At 37.5% G+C, this 15,524-nt stretch overlaps 1 protein-coding gene across 1 annotated transcript in view; it reads right to left on the bottom strand.

The window, feature by feature from the left end:
- Positions 1-775: 775 nt before the first annotated feature.
- ACTR3 (actin related protein 3) overlaps positions 776-15,524 on the bottom strand; it is a 28,698-nt gene continuing 13,949 nt past the window's right edge. Inside the window, exons 2-12 of the mRNA XM_066190336.1 lie at positions 14,124-14,179; positions 10,432-10,556; positions 9,740-9,850; positions 8,192-8,287; positions 7,538-7,645; positions 5,411-5,554; positions 4,454-4,627; positions 3,986-4,078; positions 3,416-3,541; positions 1,772-1,855; positions 776-1,379 (exon numbers count right to left, since the gene is read on the bottom strand). Coding sequence (XP_066046433.1) covers positions 1,284-1,379; positions 1,772-1,855; positions 3,416-3,541; positions 3,986-4,078; positions 4,454-4,627; positions 5,411-5,554; positions 7,538-7,645; positions 8,192-8,287; positions 9,740-9,850; positions 10,432-10,556; positions 14,124-14,179 — 1,213 coding nt within the window. The 3' untranslated portion in view covers positions 776-1,283. The remainder of the gene's footprint in view (positions 1,380-1,771; positions 1,856-3,415; positions 3,542-3,985; positions 4,079-4,453; positions 4,628-5,410; positions 5,555-7,537; positions 7,646-8,191; positions 8,288-9,739; positions 9,851-10,431; positions 10,557-14,123; positions 14,180-15,524) is intronic.

Here is a 15,524-nt window from a genome sequence, read left to right on the forward strand (position 1 = left end):
CTCAGAAGTGCCTAAAGAAGAGTTTGCTCTCATTAAATATCAACAGAAATTGTAAGCAATTCCAGTCACTAGAGAAAGTGTTCTTCCTAGAAAGAATGAGAAAGAGATTGTTTTCACTTTATTTTTATCTACATGGTATTTTCTTGCAGAAAAACCACAGAGATTGAAAACGCAGTGCTGACTCCTGAATAGCACCACCTGCAAGAAAGTGGGGGGAAAAAAGTTACAGAACAAAGTAGATGAACAAACCCAACAGTGGAGGAGCTGTCAGGCTTCACTAGGTAAGTGCTAGCTAGCTGAACACACAAACTGCAGTTCTAAAATGCTCACACTTGAGTTACACAAAGCACATTACATCTCTACCTCACAGACCAACCTCACTCCTCAAAAGCCACAGCGGATATATACGGACCCATGCTCAGAACTTCCCATGTCATGAGATTAACAAGTCTGACACCAACATAAAAAGAAATTTTGTGCCTTTATTTGAATGGTGTTAGGCTTTAAATACACCAAATTTTGATAACCTGATTATTTGGTTTAATTAGAAATGACACTACAGAACTGCAATACTGGTCCAACAGTCTTGTCTTTACTTTTTTCTTTTTTTTTTAAAGCAAGAGATAGTATGAAAATGCACCAAGTAATCAGAAAGCACTAGCAGGCATTGGTTAATCCAAGATAGTAGCTTCTTAGTTCCAAAAGCACTCGCATTGTATGGAACCCAGGATTTAGACTGGTCATGATTTGCAAGAGCTAGTTGCACGAGTCATGACTTTTTTTTTTTTTTTTAATTTACTTTCAAGTTGGTCACTGGTAATTTTTTTTTCCTCAAATATTACAGTTTCTTTTATTCATATTTTTCCTCAAAGTATAAAAAAGTATGAAATATAAACAAGCTCCTGTATTGCACCCATGAAGGGGTACAATGGAAGCATTAGAGAGCTGACTATCTACACACCATCAAATCCCATCAAATCTTGGATATTCATTAATATACAAAATATCAGGGCACAGAAAGAACTAAAATCCACTTTTTTTGTTTTGTTTTGTTACGCACAGGTTCAAATAATCAATCTAAAGAAAAAATGTGATCATTTTGGCTTTCCACTACATCCGCATGTTGAGACACTTATTAAAATTATCCTGCTTAATTGTGTTTGGTCTTTTTCTTATTGTCAAGTCATGTTTGTTATCTTAATACCAGCCATCAGACAAACAAGTAATCAGAAAGACTCTTCCTCCTCCCCACTTCCCCATCCCTGACCCCTGCAGGGTCAGCTTTAAGACATGACTCCAAACACAGGGTTGTGACGACAGATGCTAGGGCCAATCTCTTCATAATCTTTTTTGGTATGGCATACTTGGTAGAATTCAGGCTGTAAAGGGAAGGAAAAAAACCCCATTAGTGTATGGTACAGACACCTTATTTTAACAATATTAACTTCTATGTAGCTAGTGGAAAAAACAAAGATAGCACAGAAATCCTATAATTAACTTATATCACGTGTGACTAAACACCAATGCAAAGAATATATTCTGCCACAAATCTAAAATGCACTATTTAACAACTCACACAACTCTTTAATTCAGATTTCATTTGCTCTTCCAAGTCTTTAAAGTCTAATGCAAAAACAGGGAAGGTATATTTACCACCTGAGGTCTATCAGAAATTCCCCTACCACATTTAATATACAATGAAGGGGAGATGAGAGCTCCAAAAGCACAATCAGAATGGCTCAAACATGCTCAGCTTTACAGCTAAACTCACTGTGGAAGCCAGCATTGATCCTCCAAACCAGACTGCGTATCTCTGCATATGGTGTGTAATGACTTGGACATCAATGGGCTTCGGCTGCAGAAAAGAGGAGAGAAAATCAACACGTTACAAGTCACTTCTGCTGGTAAAAACCAGATCTAATTTTAAAGGATTGTATATACCAAGCTTACATTCCACAAATTAGAATTTTCATACATGCTATGCACATAAATTTACATCTACGGCATCAGACTTTCCCTTGTAGCATGAAGGGTAAGAAACATCTCCTGCTTATAGATCAAGTTACCTGCTTTATCAGACAGATACTTCCATTCACACCCATTTTTTCACACTATGTTCTGATTAATTTCTTGATGGACTATTTATTTATGCATTTATAAGCATTGATCCCTAGTATCTAAACTTTTCAGGAAAACATACTTTTTAGGGAAGCTAATTTTCAAGTTTCATGTGATTATTCTAACAAAGCATCAGTGGCAGATTGAAAGTTTATCCAGGATCAAGTCAGTCGTGCTTTTCTGAACTACAGCACTCACTCCAGTCAGCCATTCCCTTTCCCTCCATTGGCACACAACCCATTCCGTGCTGGTGCCAATCAAAATTGCCAGTGTATGTAACAGTTTCAGAATTTATTTATTCCAGCCCAACCTGCTGAAATTTGAAACAGTATCAAAAAATGTTCTGTAACATATTTGCAAAATTGCAGCTAGCCATAGTTTGCCATGCCTGGCATTTAGAAAGAAACAAGAATCACATCCAACTTCCTTACTCAGATTCTGCCCCCTTACTAAGTGGTACAAGTCTAGTAAAGAAAACAGATGTTTCTTGGACCAGAGGACTGTGTATGACTGGAATTTTAGAGCTGTCTACATGACACATTATAAAGCTCTGCTGGGGTTTTAAAGGATTGTTTGAGCTCACCTAGCTGGATTGCTACTAAAAACAAATGAGGAAAATCACTTCAATTTTGCTTTAAAAGGAAAAAAAAAAACACTTTTTTTTTTTCTCTCTGCTGGTCTTTTATTTATGCAGAGACAACAGAAGGACACTCTTAGGTCAGAGTTGTGAAGTGGAAAGAGCACAAATTAAGGATCATGCAGTTTAGTAAAAACATGAAGTTGCTTAAAAGATAATTGAGGTGGGAACGGACCACATCATGTCTCTGCTTTGGCCTCCAGCTCAAGGCAGGATAAGCTATGAAGCCAGAGGAAAGCATTTAGGGTTTTATCCAGCTGAATCTCAAAATCAGTCATCTCCCTACATGTACTGAGGCACTATCAGCACACCCAACGCCTTCCCTTCTCTAATCAAAGCTCCCTCATTCCTCACAGGACACGTGCTCCTGACTCTTCTGGTGGTTCAACAATGAGCTTGATCCATCTCTCTTATCTTCAGGCTCAAAAAGACTGAGCACAATGAATTGTAACTGATCAATAAACACCAAGCACAAAGACAGCTGGAGAGGCCAGCTGCTGGTATGCGATCAGTGTAATGGATTAATCTCTGAAAAGCCTCTCTAAGAACTCCAAATAAGATAAAAGACATTTCAACAAAGACCACAATCATTGCAAGATGTTATTTGCACCCTTTCCAGGTAACAGATGCTTGTTAAACGTGTGAGCTGCAGGAACCAACCTTCAGTCTGCCACCACTAAGTTCTTCACTAAGTTTCAGCCTGGCATCAACAGTCCTTTTCAAGTCTCGCTGTAAACGGCGACCAAAGTCCCTGAACATGGTTGAGCCTCCAGAGAGGACAATATTCTGTTTTGAATAAAAAAAATTGTTAACCACGTCTGAAAATGCAGGTCTCTAACTTTACCCGATTCCTATATTCTAAATATCTAAATACAGTTTTTAAAGCTATAGTTAGCAGGTATGCTTCTACTGTAAATTATTTAACATATAGGCGTGACACACAAACTCACCAAGAGTTTGCCACATTGAAATTGTCTGTGCTTTAAAATCCATTTATATCTAAATACATGTAACCACTTTTGCTCAGTTTTTTGTTAACCTAATGAAAAAGCACATTCTGAAATTTTCTAAGTGAACAACAAAGCCGTCTGCACATTAGATTAATTTCTAGAAAAACGGTTAATTTTGCTCATTTGCCTTTGGTTTTTAGGAGTTTTAAATATGTACCTTGATAAAAATCACAATTCTTCTAAAAATTGTATATTAAGAAAAGACATTATAGCTACTGACCTTATATAGAGGACGTCTAACATCAATGGGACAATTCTGAATAACTTCATCTACTACTTCTGAGATTGGTTGTGTAAAGTCAGGATTAGCAAACTGCAATCAGGAATAAAATCAAGTCAAATCACTGTGGAGGACCACCATATTGCAAAGGAAAAGAGGTAAAGTGGAAAAGAAAGGAGATAACCATTCTATTACACTAGAGATGTCGTAAGACCTAATAATGGAAACAGTTGTTTAATATTTTTGCTGTAATTTATATGCTTTGTTTATCAACCTGCATTTGTATAAAGACTGGTAGCAATCAAGAATCAAACCACGCTGACTTGCAACAATAGCTGCTATTTATTTATAAATAGCAGAAATATAATTCAGGATAATTACTTATTTACAATTTTCCAAATAGGATTTCTATGCTATCATCTAAAATGCTTTTAAAACAGAAAGTATAGACAAGTCAAATCAACTTACCTCAGGATGGAAGAAAATCTCTGGCCCCAGGAATCTCTCGTAACCAACATCAATGGTAAATTCTTTCTTTGAGATAGCATTAATTCCAGTATATTGTTTAATCCACTTTGTACCATCTGTGTCATACTTGTTAAATTCTTTTACTAAGTCAGGGCAAACATAACTAAAGCGCTCCTGAAAATTGAATAGATACAGTTAGAACTATCTAAAGTATAGAAAACTGGTATGAAATTTCAAAAAATGCAGTAATTTTAACTTTTAAGAGTAAGTATTAAACTGGCAGATAAAGAATAGGCCTCAAAACAGCTGAACTGACATTTACTGCACAGAGGTAGATAATGGCTCTGGTACTACAGATCACTTCTGTGCAGCACTGAAGGCTCTTGCTGAGCTAAATTACTTCTCTTCCGCTTTTCCTCTAAACTTCAATGATTGTGAGAAACTAACTCTGAAATACATTGAAGAACTGCCAGAGAAACAAAATTTAAGTGTACTTTAAGCTGAATGTCTTTCAGAAAAGCTTTGTTCTCTGTGTAATATGTATTACAAAAAAGAACATATTAATATTCAGAAAGAATGTAAGAGCAATTACAATTACAATTGCTCTGTATGACACATCCAGCCAACAGTATTTCCTACAGAACAGTAAAATTATAATAGCAACAGGTTAACAACAACAACAATAATGATAATGGAGGGGAAGAGAAAGGGGAGACAGAAAGGGGAGACAACAGGTGAAGAGTGAAATTCCAGGCCAGACTGAGCAAGCATAACCCAACTGGAAACCTTGAGTTTAAGCTATTTCAAGTTATTACATTATTAAAACATTTTTACATTACTTAGAATCAGAGCTCCATTACTCAGAAGTACAATTACTTTCAGATATTCTTGTACTTTTAAAACCAGATACCAAGTTGTGATATAAAATAACCTTAAGATCTGCAACATTCACATTACCTTCACTGCTTTAGCTGTTTCCAAGGATTGTTCAGGAGGAATTCCTACTTCTCTCTCCCTCAGCAACTGCTGAATGAAGTATGTGATATCTCTCCCAGCAATTGGAATGTGTTTGATACAGCTGCCAATCACATATCCTTCAGCCTGTAAACAAAATTAATGGGGACAAAGATACTGGTAAGAACTACTTTCACCAAAGCTCAGAGGGAGAGAGAAAGGCAAGGAGTCTAAACTCCTACCCACTACCTGTGATTCTGAGGCTAAAGCCCTCTCAGACTGGCTCATTTAATTACCACAAATCCAATTCTTCACGGTATATATAGCCTTACTTTACTTTGCATTGGTTCATAATTCTTACAAGGTTAGAAGGAATAGAAAGGTCACTAGTACATAAGGCAGACAAATCACTATACTCACTATTCCTTGGCCTTTCTCTTCAAAATGAGGTTACTCTTACCAAAAAGGTCAAGGAACCTTTTTTCGTGAAATATTGTTTTAGAATAACTGATGTGGCCCTGCAGTCACAGCCACTGATGTAAGGCGTTATAATCCACATGAACCAAAATTAATTTTCTGAAAGCAGGGAGAAAATGCATCATTTCAGCACATTAATTGAGACTGCTCAGAACATCAGACTGGCTCATCCTCATCCATCAACCTACCCCTAACAATTCACACTCATCCTGGGGATGAGTATCAATGCATTAAAAACATCTGGTCTAGACAAAGAAACCGAGTGTGCAACACTGGCCTTCAACCCTACCAGACCTGCTAAATCCAAACAGAGGAATCCAGACATCACACTCAGAAAATGCTTAAGTTTTCCTATATACACACACATGCTCATGCACAAATGTCTTACTAACACAGAAAATAATGTCATTAAAAAAAAAAAAAATCTACCACTACTGTTAACTTTACTACAGAGATAAGCATTTGTTAATTCCTTTTTATCTGTTTTGTAATAGAAGTGGTAGAACATTGCTGACAATTCGTTCAACACATTTAAATATTTCAGAAGTAAATGACATCTGCAAAGGAAGTTAATGATTCAAATTATATATAACACCTACTCTTACTTCCATTAAAAAAAACTCCAAACCCACAAATCAGGAAATGTGCAACTGTTTTAAACACTAATTTGAACTACTAAGTACAATTTTACAAGTTTACCTACAGAAGGTCTGAGGTGTCAATTGCTTCCTAAGTGTTGTTAAAAATACACTAACTTGGATGAACAGTCTGAACAAAGATTTAGCCACTACATTCCACCAAAATTAATAAGAAATTGCTACATGACAGTGTATGTTTGACCACCACAATGATACTGTTTTTATAAAATCGATGTTACTGTGGCATGATAAAGCTTTGTACAGATCCTTGTCTTGAAAATCGTAATCTAGCTTCATTTTAAAAATACAAATGTATCTGGTACATAGACATGAATTTAACTCCCCCAGGAAAGATGGGCAATAATTTGACAGTAAGGTAAAATTACTGCAGCTCTAGGTGCTCATTACTTAATAAAACATCTTACAAACACCTAAGTTTCTCCTATAGCAACTTGATGTATTGGTGCAGATACTCAACACTAACCAACCCTAAGGGTTGTTTTCTTCCAGCCAAGCAGGAATTTCTGCTTGTATGGCTGAGGCACTACTAAATATTGGGAACAGATGGAGAAAAACTATAAACAATACTACATCTGCCCTCTAATACTTTGTGTTATTTCTACTGTATATATAAATGGACTGAGCTAAATGAAAATAGAAAGTCAAACTTTTTGCAGTGACTACTGTAAAGAGCCTATTCACTCTTACCAGCAAACCAAACTGGAAATGTGCTAAAGCAACTTCACCCATCACTTAGCACGGCCTCGGCAATTCATCTTACAAGGTAAGTCACTGAAAGACAATTAGCCCTGCCAAACTCAGGGTTACAGAGAAGTTCTTCAAGAGCTTCTGCACTACAAAATGAACCAAAACTCACCCCCACAGCCCCGGGAATTATGTGATGTTTTTGAAGACTCCTGCCTATACTTCAGTGTGTGTAGGTGTACACGTCAGAGAACTCAGAGGACAAATTGTTCTCCATGGAAGCTGCTGTGCAGCTTTGAGGCACACTTACCACAGGAATGACATGAGTGACACCATCCCCACTGTCTATAACTGTGCCAGTCAGTGTTCGCTCTCCTACTTGTCTCGACGTCCAAGATGCAGCTAAGGCAAGGACAGCCTTGGAAAAAAACCACACCAAAATCAAATATTAGTAAAACATCTGCCTGCAGATCTCACTTTCCACCACCCCTCCTCCCAACGACAGGCTGACACCCCCATGGTAATTTACAGCATGGAAACTGATTTAATAATATTATATATGTCTACACAACAGCTTAGAAAAAAGAGGCTGCACAAATGTAATTTTTGACACTTGCCTGATGTTTTTTCAGCCACGCTCAAACATAATTTTTCGTTACTTCATACTGAAAGGGATTCAGTTCTTGGATTAATAGAATTATTATGACGTGGTGTGGTTTTTTTATTTACTTATGATGCAATAGATACCATACTCTACTGCTCAGACGTCTGTAGAGGTAACAGAGGAACAGTATCCAGCAACCACCCACAGAATCAAAGCATGACAAACATGCAGTTCTGGAACTTCCAACCAGAAAGACACAAACTTTTTCCAAAGACCACTTACACGTTTTTTTCACAGTGAAATCAGTTTTAGCCCAAGGAGAAATATTGCAGCTGTGACTCTCAACAGCCCTGCCCTTACCTGAACAGCAATATATAGCCCTGGAACGTTGAAAGATTCAAACATGATTTCAGCAGTATATTCTCTATTTTCTGGAGTATTTAATGGAGGCTCAGTCTGTGAGACAGGGAAAAAAAAACCACAACCCTTGAGTTTTACTTACATTCAAATCAAACATTCGACTTTAAAAAAAAAAGAACCACCAACTCCTAAGCTTTGTTAAGATGAGTCATTCAATAACAATAGCATGTAAAAATAGTAATGGACAGAGGGTACTTTTAAGAATTTATGCAAACTGCATTAAAAAAAGGAAAAACAAAAGTGCAATAAATACTACATCGGTTACTGCTTAAGAATTTATATCCAAGACTCCCTTTGTGGGTTGGTTAGCTCATTACAACTTTTGATTTCACTTGAAAAAACCAAGGACTATCAAAATATGTCAAAGGCTGCAGTTTAGCGTATTTAAAGAATGGCATTTTTCAGATTTCTCAGTGAAAAGAGCTGTTTTCCTTCAGAAGGCAGCCACTGTAACACAAGTTGCTATGCTCAGGTGTAGGAATGTACTCAAGTGAGAGAAGCTGAACAACATAAAACATACCATAATATTGTGCTATAGCTTTCGTTGAAATAACAAACATACTCAAGGCTCTACTCTGAAGGAGCATTTTGGATACTGCTACAGAACACTCGAGAAAAGAAAATATCACTCTTCCATTGCAGAAACTGCGTAACAGGAGGGTAAAAAGGAGGGAGTCATATTCTTCACAAAGGGGTTGGGACAAGGGGCCAGGGACACAAAACTCAACTTGGGCAATCCTAACTAGGTATTAGGAGGCAAAAAGGTAACTTAAAGATGGTTTAAACATTGACAAGGGGCCCAGGGTTTTTATGGCATTTTGATCCTTGGAGATATTCACAGCTTGGCTGGACACAGCCTTGAGCAACTGAACCTAATTATTGCTTCAAGAAGATGAAGGCATTTCAACAGGTATGGCCAACACCTCTAATTCCAAACTTAAATATAAATAACACACTACACCAAACTGCCTATTTCAATGGCCCTAAATAAAATACTAAGGAACAGCAGATGCTTCAGAGTAACATTGACCTTAATTGAGATCTAATCAGCCCAAATATGACAATCAACCCTTCCAGTTTAAAAGAAAATAAAAGGCAAAAATTTACTCTCTAGATACTTCATCCAGATGGCAGTACTGTAAAAACAAAATAATCGCAATTATGTAAAGTCAAAACACAATTTTTTTTTTTGTCTCAAACATATAAACTTGAGATTATTGAATTCAGTGGAGAGGGAAAATGAGAAAGTGATGAATCGACAACTTGGAGAAAAATGAGAAGAGAACAGAAAAATGTTTGCTGTTCAGACACACTGACATTTTCAGAAAATTAAAGAACCTGGATGGCTTAAGGAAGGTCAAGAAAGCTCCAGGTAATTTATTTACTTTTGCTTTCAAAATATGCATATTTATATCTGAGAATTTACATAAATCAGGACATTGTTATTTATCATGTGGAATTTCTTAAACAGGGCATAAATTTACCTACCAAAAGAAAATAATGGTCCTCAGGTTCTGCCCTTAAATACTTAAAGATTACTTGCTCCATAAACCTCTCCATCAAGTCCCAGTCTTCAACTATACCATGGCGGATAGGCCACTGTTGGAGAAAAATGTCAAATTATAATTGGAAACAAAAAGAAAAAAAAAGAAACAAAAAAATCCCAAAACCAAACAAAAAATCTGTTTTTAACTGCAGTAAAAATATATGATCTACACAGGCAAGAAACCTCACTTTAGGCTTCCCCTATTCCCATCTGAAACCTATTCAAAATTCTGATTCCAACCTTGAGTAGCAGAGGGAACACACTGCATTTTTCTCAGTAGGGAAGAATGGTGGCACTGGGATAAACCAAAAGCTCCCCCAGCCCAGTGTCCCACTGTGATGCTGCTGATAGAAGTTGCCGAGGAACAAGAGAATGTGGTATTTCCACTTAACATCCTTCTCAGCATCCTTTCACTTATGAATAAATATATATATATATATGTAATATATATATTCAAATTCCCACAGGCTCTCCAAGGTCAATAAAGCTAACACCAAAGCTTCTTTTCTATTTAAACAGAGTTAATAAATAAATAAGATTTAAGTTAATGTTAAGCATTCCTAAAATTGTATTTACTGTACACGAGATGCTTGCTAAACAGTATTGAAAATGATTTTCTTAAGTTTCTTAATACCTTGGTTGCATAAGTTGGTTTTTCTATTGCTTCGTCCCCAATGAAGAAGTCTAAATCATCCACACCTTTCAAAACCCTCCTTTGTGCTTGATCGACCACTTTTGCTGATTCTTTGATAGCAATACCTTCAACAGAGAACACAAACATTATTGTAGGTCATTTTTCCTGCACCAAAAAAAGAAAACCCACACTAAGAAAACAGACACACTCTAATCACAACCATCCTTTCTTTCAAGTGTAGCACAGAAAAAAGCTACACAGAAGGCAGACAATTTGACTTCCAGTCATGGGTAAGCATGATAAGGACTTAAAAAGTAACACAGTAACAGACTTAAATACAAATTTAATTGTTAGATACTCAACATGCAACCAGGAAGATAAAATATACACAGAAACCCTAAAATAGAATATCCTTACAGATCTCATTTTATTGTGCTAATTTTCTGCACACTGCAATAACAACAATTTTAAGTGCTTTTATTAGTGTTGTTATTCTTTTAAATAGAATCACTCCCCAGCTACCAGCACCAGCAATATCTGCTGTATTTTTTTCAAATCTTACTAAATGTCTTTAAACACAATCCTTCACACAGATGAGAAAATTCATATACACAAGCAGCATTAAATCAGCCTCAGCTGTTCCAAGGATGCGCTCCAAAAAGCTCTTTCAAAGGCAGAAGTGTTTGCCTAGTTCGCACCTTCAGCAAGAAGTTACCTTTGCTCACTAAGATTAAAAAAAATTTTTGAAAACAGCTCCAGTCTCAAGCCCAGCAGCCAGGGCAGCACAGCCAGAGGATTTGGAAATCAGCAGCTTGCTAAGGGGTAAAGCACCCCGAGTTCATGGATCCTCCCCTCCCTTCCCACACAGAGCAACACAAGCAGAGCCAGAGGAACCAAGAAGTTCTATGTTGTGAAAGACTGAACAGGATGGAACAGAAGTCATTATTTTGAGCTCTTCAGGAAGAAAACTGAATCATAGTGCAACTTCTGTAGCTGCTTACAGGAGAGCAGAGAGGAAGCAGAAGGCTGGAGGAAGCCGAACAGAAGGGGGGTAGATGGGAAGCAGAAGCCAGAATCACAGGGAAGGAAATGTTGCAAGGCAGGTGCTTGCTTCAAGTCAAGAGAGGAACCTTGACAAATATTTTTCAGGTCATTGTTACAAAGCTGTCACATCTGCGTGAATTTTGCTGTCCAGATGGGTGCTATCCTCAACAACTTTCAAGCAAAATCCACCACTTGCCACAGGATTACACCAACTTCCAAGCTCAACTGGTTTCATCCTGTTGCAAGCCTAAAACGAGATGGGAGGTCTCAAATATTTTGCTGCCCTCAAAGCCAGCTTGTTCAGCCCTGCATTTGAAAGACAGAAATTAGGAGCAAACAACCTGAATCAAGAATCATATCCTGAAAATACAAACAAGAAAATAAATCTTGCTGAAACCTCAGCTGTGGTGCCTGAGGATGGGCAGCACCCCAGCAATACTTGGAGCAGTTGCCTTTGGTTTGCTTGGCACAAGAATTAAGAGCTTTCAGGGGAAAAAAAAAAGTAAGAACATCCTTGCATTGAATCAATTTCTGTGCTGAACCACTACTCAAGCCAGTTTTTTCTTTCAGAAGTAAAGAAAAGGCCATCAGCTATCACAGACAAACTGAAATAATGAAAAATCAAGGGAACTACTGGGTAATGGAAGAAGGTGACTCCCATTTTAACAAACAGCAGGAAAAACCTGCTTAAGTGAATAAAAATCAAGTAAAATTAATGATCTAAGATCCAAAAGGCAGCCAGGGAAGTAAGCAGTGAACTCAAGCCACATCAAAAAATTGGCCCAATATATTCTCATTTACTTCACTTTTCATGTAAGTATTTATCATCTCTACAGAAGCATATTCAGAATAAAATCAAGAACACATCATAAGGAGATAAAAATTTGTTAAGAGCAGGAGTAAGATAAGCTGCAAGTGAACAAGGCACAAGGAATGCAGCTCAGACCTGTTTAACAGCAAACATTAATTTTAGAGAATCAAACTGATAAAATGCCACTGCTGGAAGTGCAAGGAGAAACTGAGTAATTTTTCCACAGGGAATAATATTGAGGAAATTCTAGACACCAGCGTGCTTTTTTATAACATTTTACTTTGAAATGAGGTACTGCTGTACTCTATTTTTGTTTCTCTAATGTGGATTAACCAAGTGCTATTTTATTTCATTTGAGGCAGAGGATTAACATAAACTCATGCCATTTCTGTAATTATCTAGCATGGATTGCAGCACAAATGAGAAAAATGCCTTTTGTATTGAGAGAATTGCAGTCAAGGGTCATTTCAGCTGCAGGAGCATCTACACTGAGCATCCTTTTTTCCATACACCACACTATATCAAAAGGCCATCAAAAAAACACTCATTTCCCCTCCCTCTCTTCCACTTTAACAGCATCCCTGTTGGATAAATTTCTCTGCTTAATGATCTGACAGGTCATTTCATTCCCAGTGTTTAAAATACCAAGGTATTTCTTCTTTTTTGGAACAAGAAAGCGATCTTCAAACAAAATAACCAAATCTAAAGATGCAGGAAAAGTATGTAAATGCTATCTATCTGAAATTAAATAACCACTTGCCCATTTATATTTGAACAAGTGCTACAAAGTTTAAAGAGCACTCTAAGGGTTTTTTCAATGTTCAGAAACTTTTTATACCTAATGTTAAAATAGCTTTTGTGCAAAAAGCAAAACTGTAGAGTGTTTTATATGACACTGAAATCAACCTAATGAAGTTAATTTGGAAAACCAAATAATCTAAGAAATACCTATTAGAAGCCAAAATAGAAGATATGGAATGGATTCCCCTGTTCTCATCTAAGTGAATTAGCCTTATCTTGCAATGAAAATTACTTTTTGAAGTATATTTCCTAGAAAAATTAACACAGAGCCTGAACTTCCCAGCTCTATTTTACAGTGACTGTGCTGAAGTAGTATTAGTTCCAGCTCTCTTCCTGTTGTATTTGCAAGGAAAACTGGGTGTGCTAATTATTCCTTTTCACCAGGATGTAATCCGTGATTACTTTGGCACAGATGAACAATGAGGAACTGCCAAGTGGTGCAGGAGGTCAAAAGGTGAAACATTTCTAAAGGAAGCTGAGTGAACTCCACTCTCTGCAGTAGAACTGTGTCTCTTCAAGTGGGAGAAACAGTTTGGGAGCCAGGGAGCAAATAAATAAGCTATTCCACGTGGGGGGAAAAAACTGACATGGTTTTATGTTGTATTTATAAAACACAGTAAATTAACATAGCTGTAGTAATGACAACTTCCAGGCAAGTAGAACATTTTAAACCCTAGAGATATTAAATCATAAAATTTTAATTTTTTTCCAGTTATAATCAACTCAACTTTTGCCAGATAAACCACTGAACAGGAAAAAACCTCCTACAAGGTAAATGTAGCCATGCTACTGGATTTTTACATTATTTCAATGTCCAAAAATATAGCTTCAACTATTACTATCCTTTTTTAATGAATGTATCTTTCTAAACTGAGTATCCGCAGCAAAACCAAAAACCTACATTATTACTCTGTATCATCACTCAGAGCTCGAGTCAACCTCTTTTAATGTTGGGGGGTTTGGGGGTTTTTTGATAGCATATTACAGAAAGTCCAAGAATAACTTCAGCATTGATACACAAGTAACAAATACTTACATGAAGGGATAATGAACTGGGGTTCAGTGTTACCCGCATATCCGAGCTTTGTATACCTGTTGAGGGAAAAAAGGATTCAGTTGTAATATTTAATACCACAAATAACAAAGATATCTCTTTTTTTTTTTTAATGAACAGACACCTCTTCCCATACCAGAAGGACACCACACCAACTTTTCTATAAAAATAAACACACAAAAAAGACTAAAGGAAACTAAGAATTTTTCTCTTTTTAAGTTTAAAACAATGCTCCCTGCCACAGATCAAGCATCACTGCTAAATTCTATTCTAATAACATTTTACTAAGGAACACAAAGTATGTAATTCAATCCATCCATGTTTAGGAGTATAATTTTGTCCGAGCAGTTCCTCCCTGCTCGGCAGCTAGCATCTCCATAGAAATATTTCCATTTAGCTTTTGCTAGTGGTAAAAGTGTTTTCTAACTCCTAACTATAGGGGGGAAAAGCTGCCCTGCCCATGGACTGTCAGCTGGGCATGAGGCAGGGCTGTTCATCCTCACGTCACAAGCAGCTGATAATGACAAGTCCTAGCAAAAGCCACTCCATTTCACAAACGGAAACCAGTGTCACAAAACCTGTCCAATAAGAGCAATGAAAGCAAGAGGAAAGTAGCTACATAACTTCACCCAGTCTCCAGAATGGGCTATATGATGATATATACTTTATCTTCATTATCACAATGCAAGAAAACTGATGAAGTTAACGAAGTGGTCATGAGGAATAACTACAAAACTCAGGGCACCAAAACCAGCTGCTAGAAATTTTGTCACCAAAGCAGCACAGGCAAATTGTAAACCATGCAGACCAAACTGCACAGCTCTAGCTCAAGAGTTAGAGCTTACCCACATGTTTTTAACAAACACAGACGTGACAAAGTTCCCATTTTCTCTGTACATCCAGGCAGCTGCACTAAATTAGCACCATCGGCAATGGCATGAAGGCTGTAGTAGCACCTCTACAGCTTTCAGCACTCTGACGTAAACCTGAAGATCTTAGGAGGTGTAAGGCAGCAGTAACTCCAACAAACCATGAATTCCTGGCAGTAACACAGCCAGAGGCTGGGAGAGGAGGCTGCTGCAGCAGGTCTGGCCTCTCCCACGGCACCGAGCAGCCTGTGCATGTGCCCAGCACACCCACACAGTTTCTGTCACTGATGCTGAGTACACCCATCGGCGCTGAGAGGGGTGAGAGAGATGGGTGCTCAGGCCAAGAGACCAGATCCTCACAGGGAGGGTGGGTTTCTCTCTGAATAACGAAGTGGTTAGCGCAGGACCTCATCTAACACCACAAATGCTTTGCAGGAGATGCATTTTCAAAGCTGCAATCCCCATCTTGTGTGTAACACACCGTAGCAGTTTTGAGTAACCGTGCACAGAAACT

Source organism: Chamaea fasciata, unplaced genomic scaffold (assembly GCF_029207755.1).
Source record: "Chamaea fasciata isolate MVZ Bird 193981 ecotype frontalis unplaced genomic scaffold, bChaFas1.0.hap1 SCAF_8, whole genome shotgun sequence".
In the NCBI taxonomy this organism is placed as follows: domain Eukaryota; kingdom Metazoa; phylum Chordata; class Aves; order Passeriformes; family Sylviidae; genus Chamaea; species Chamaea fasciata.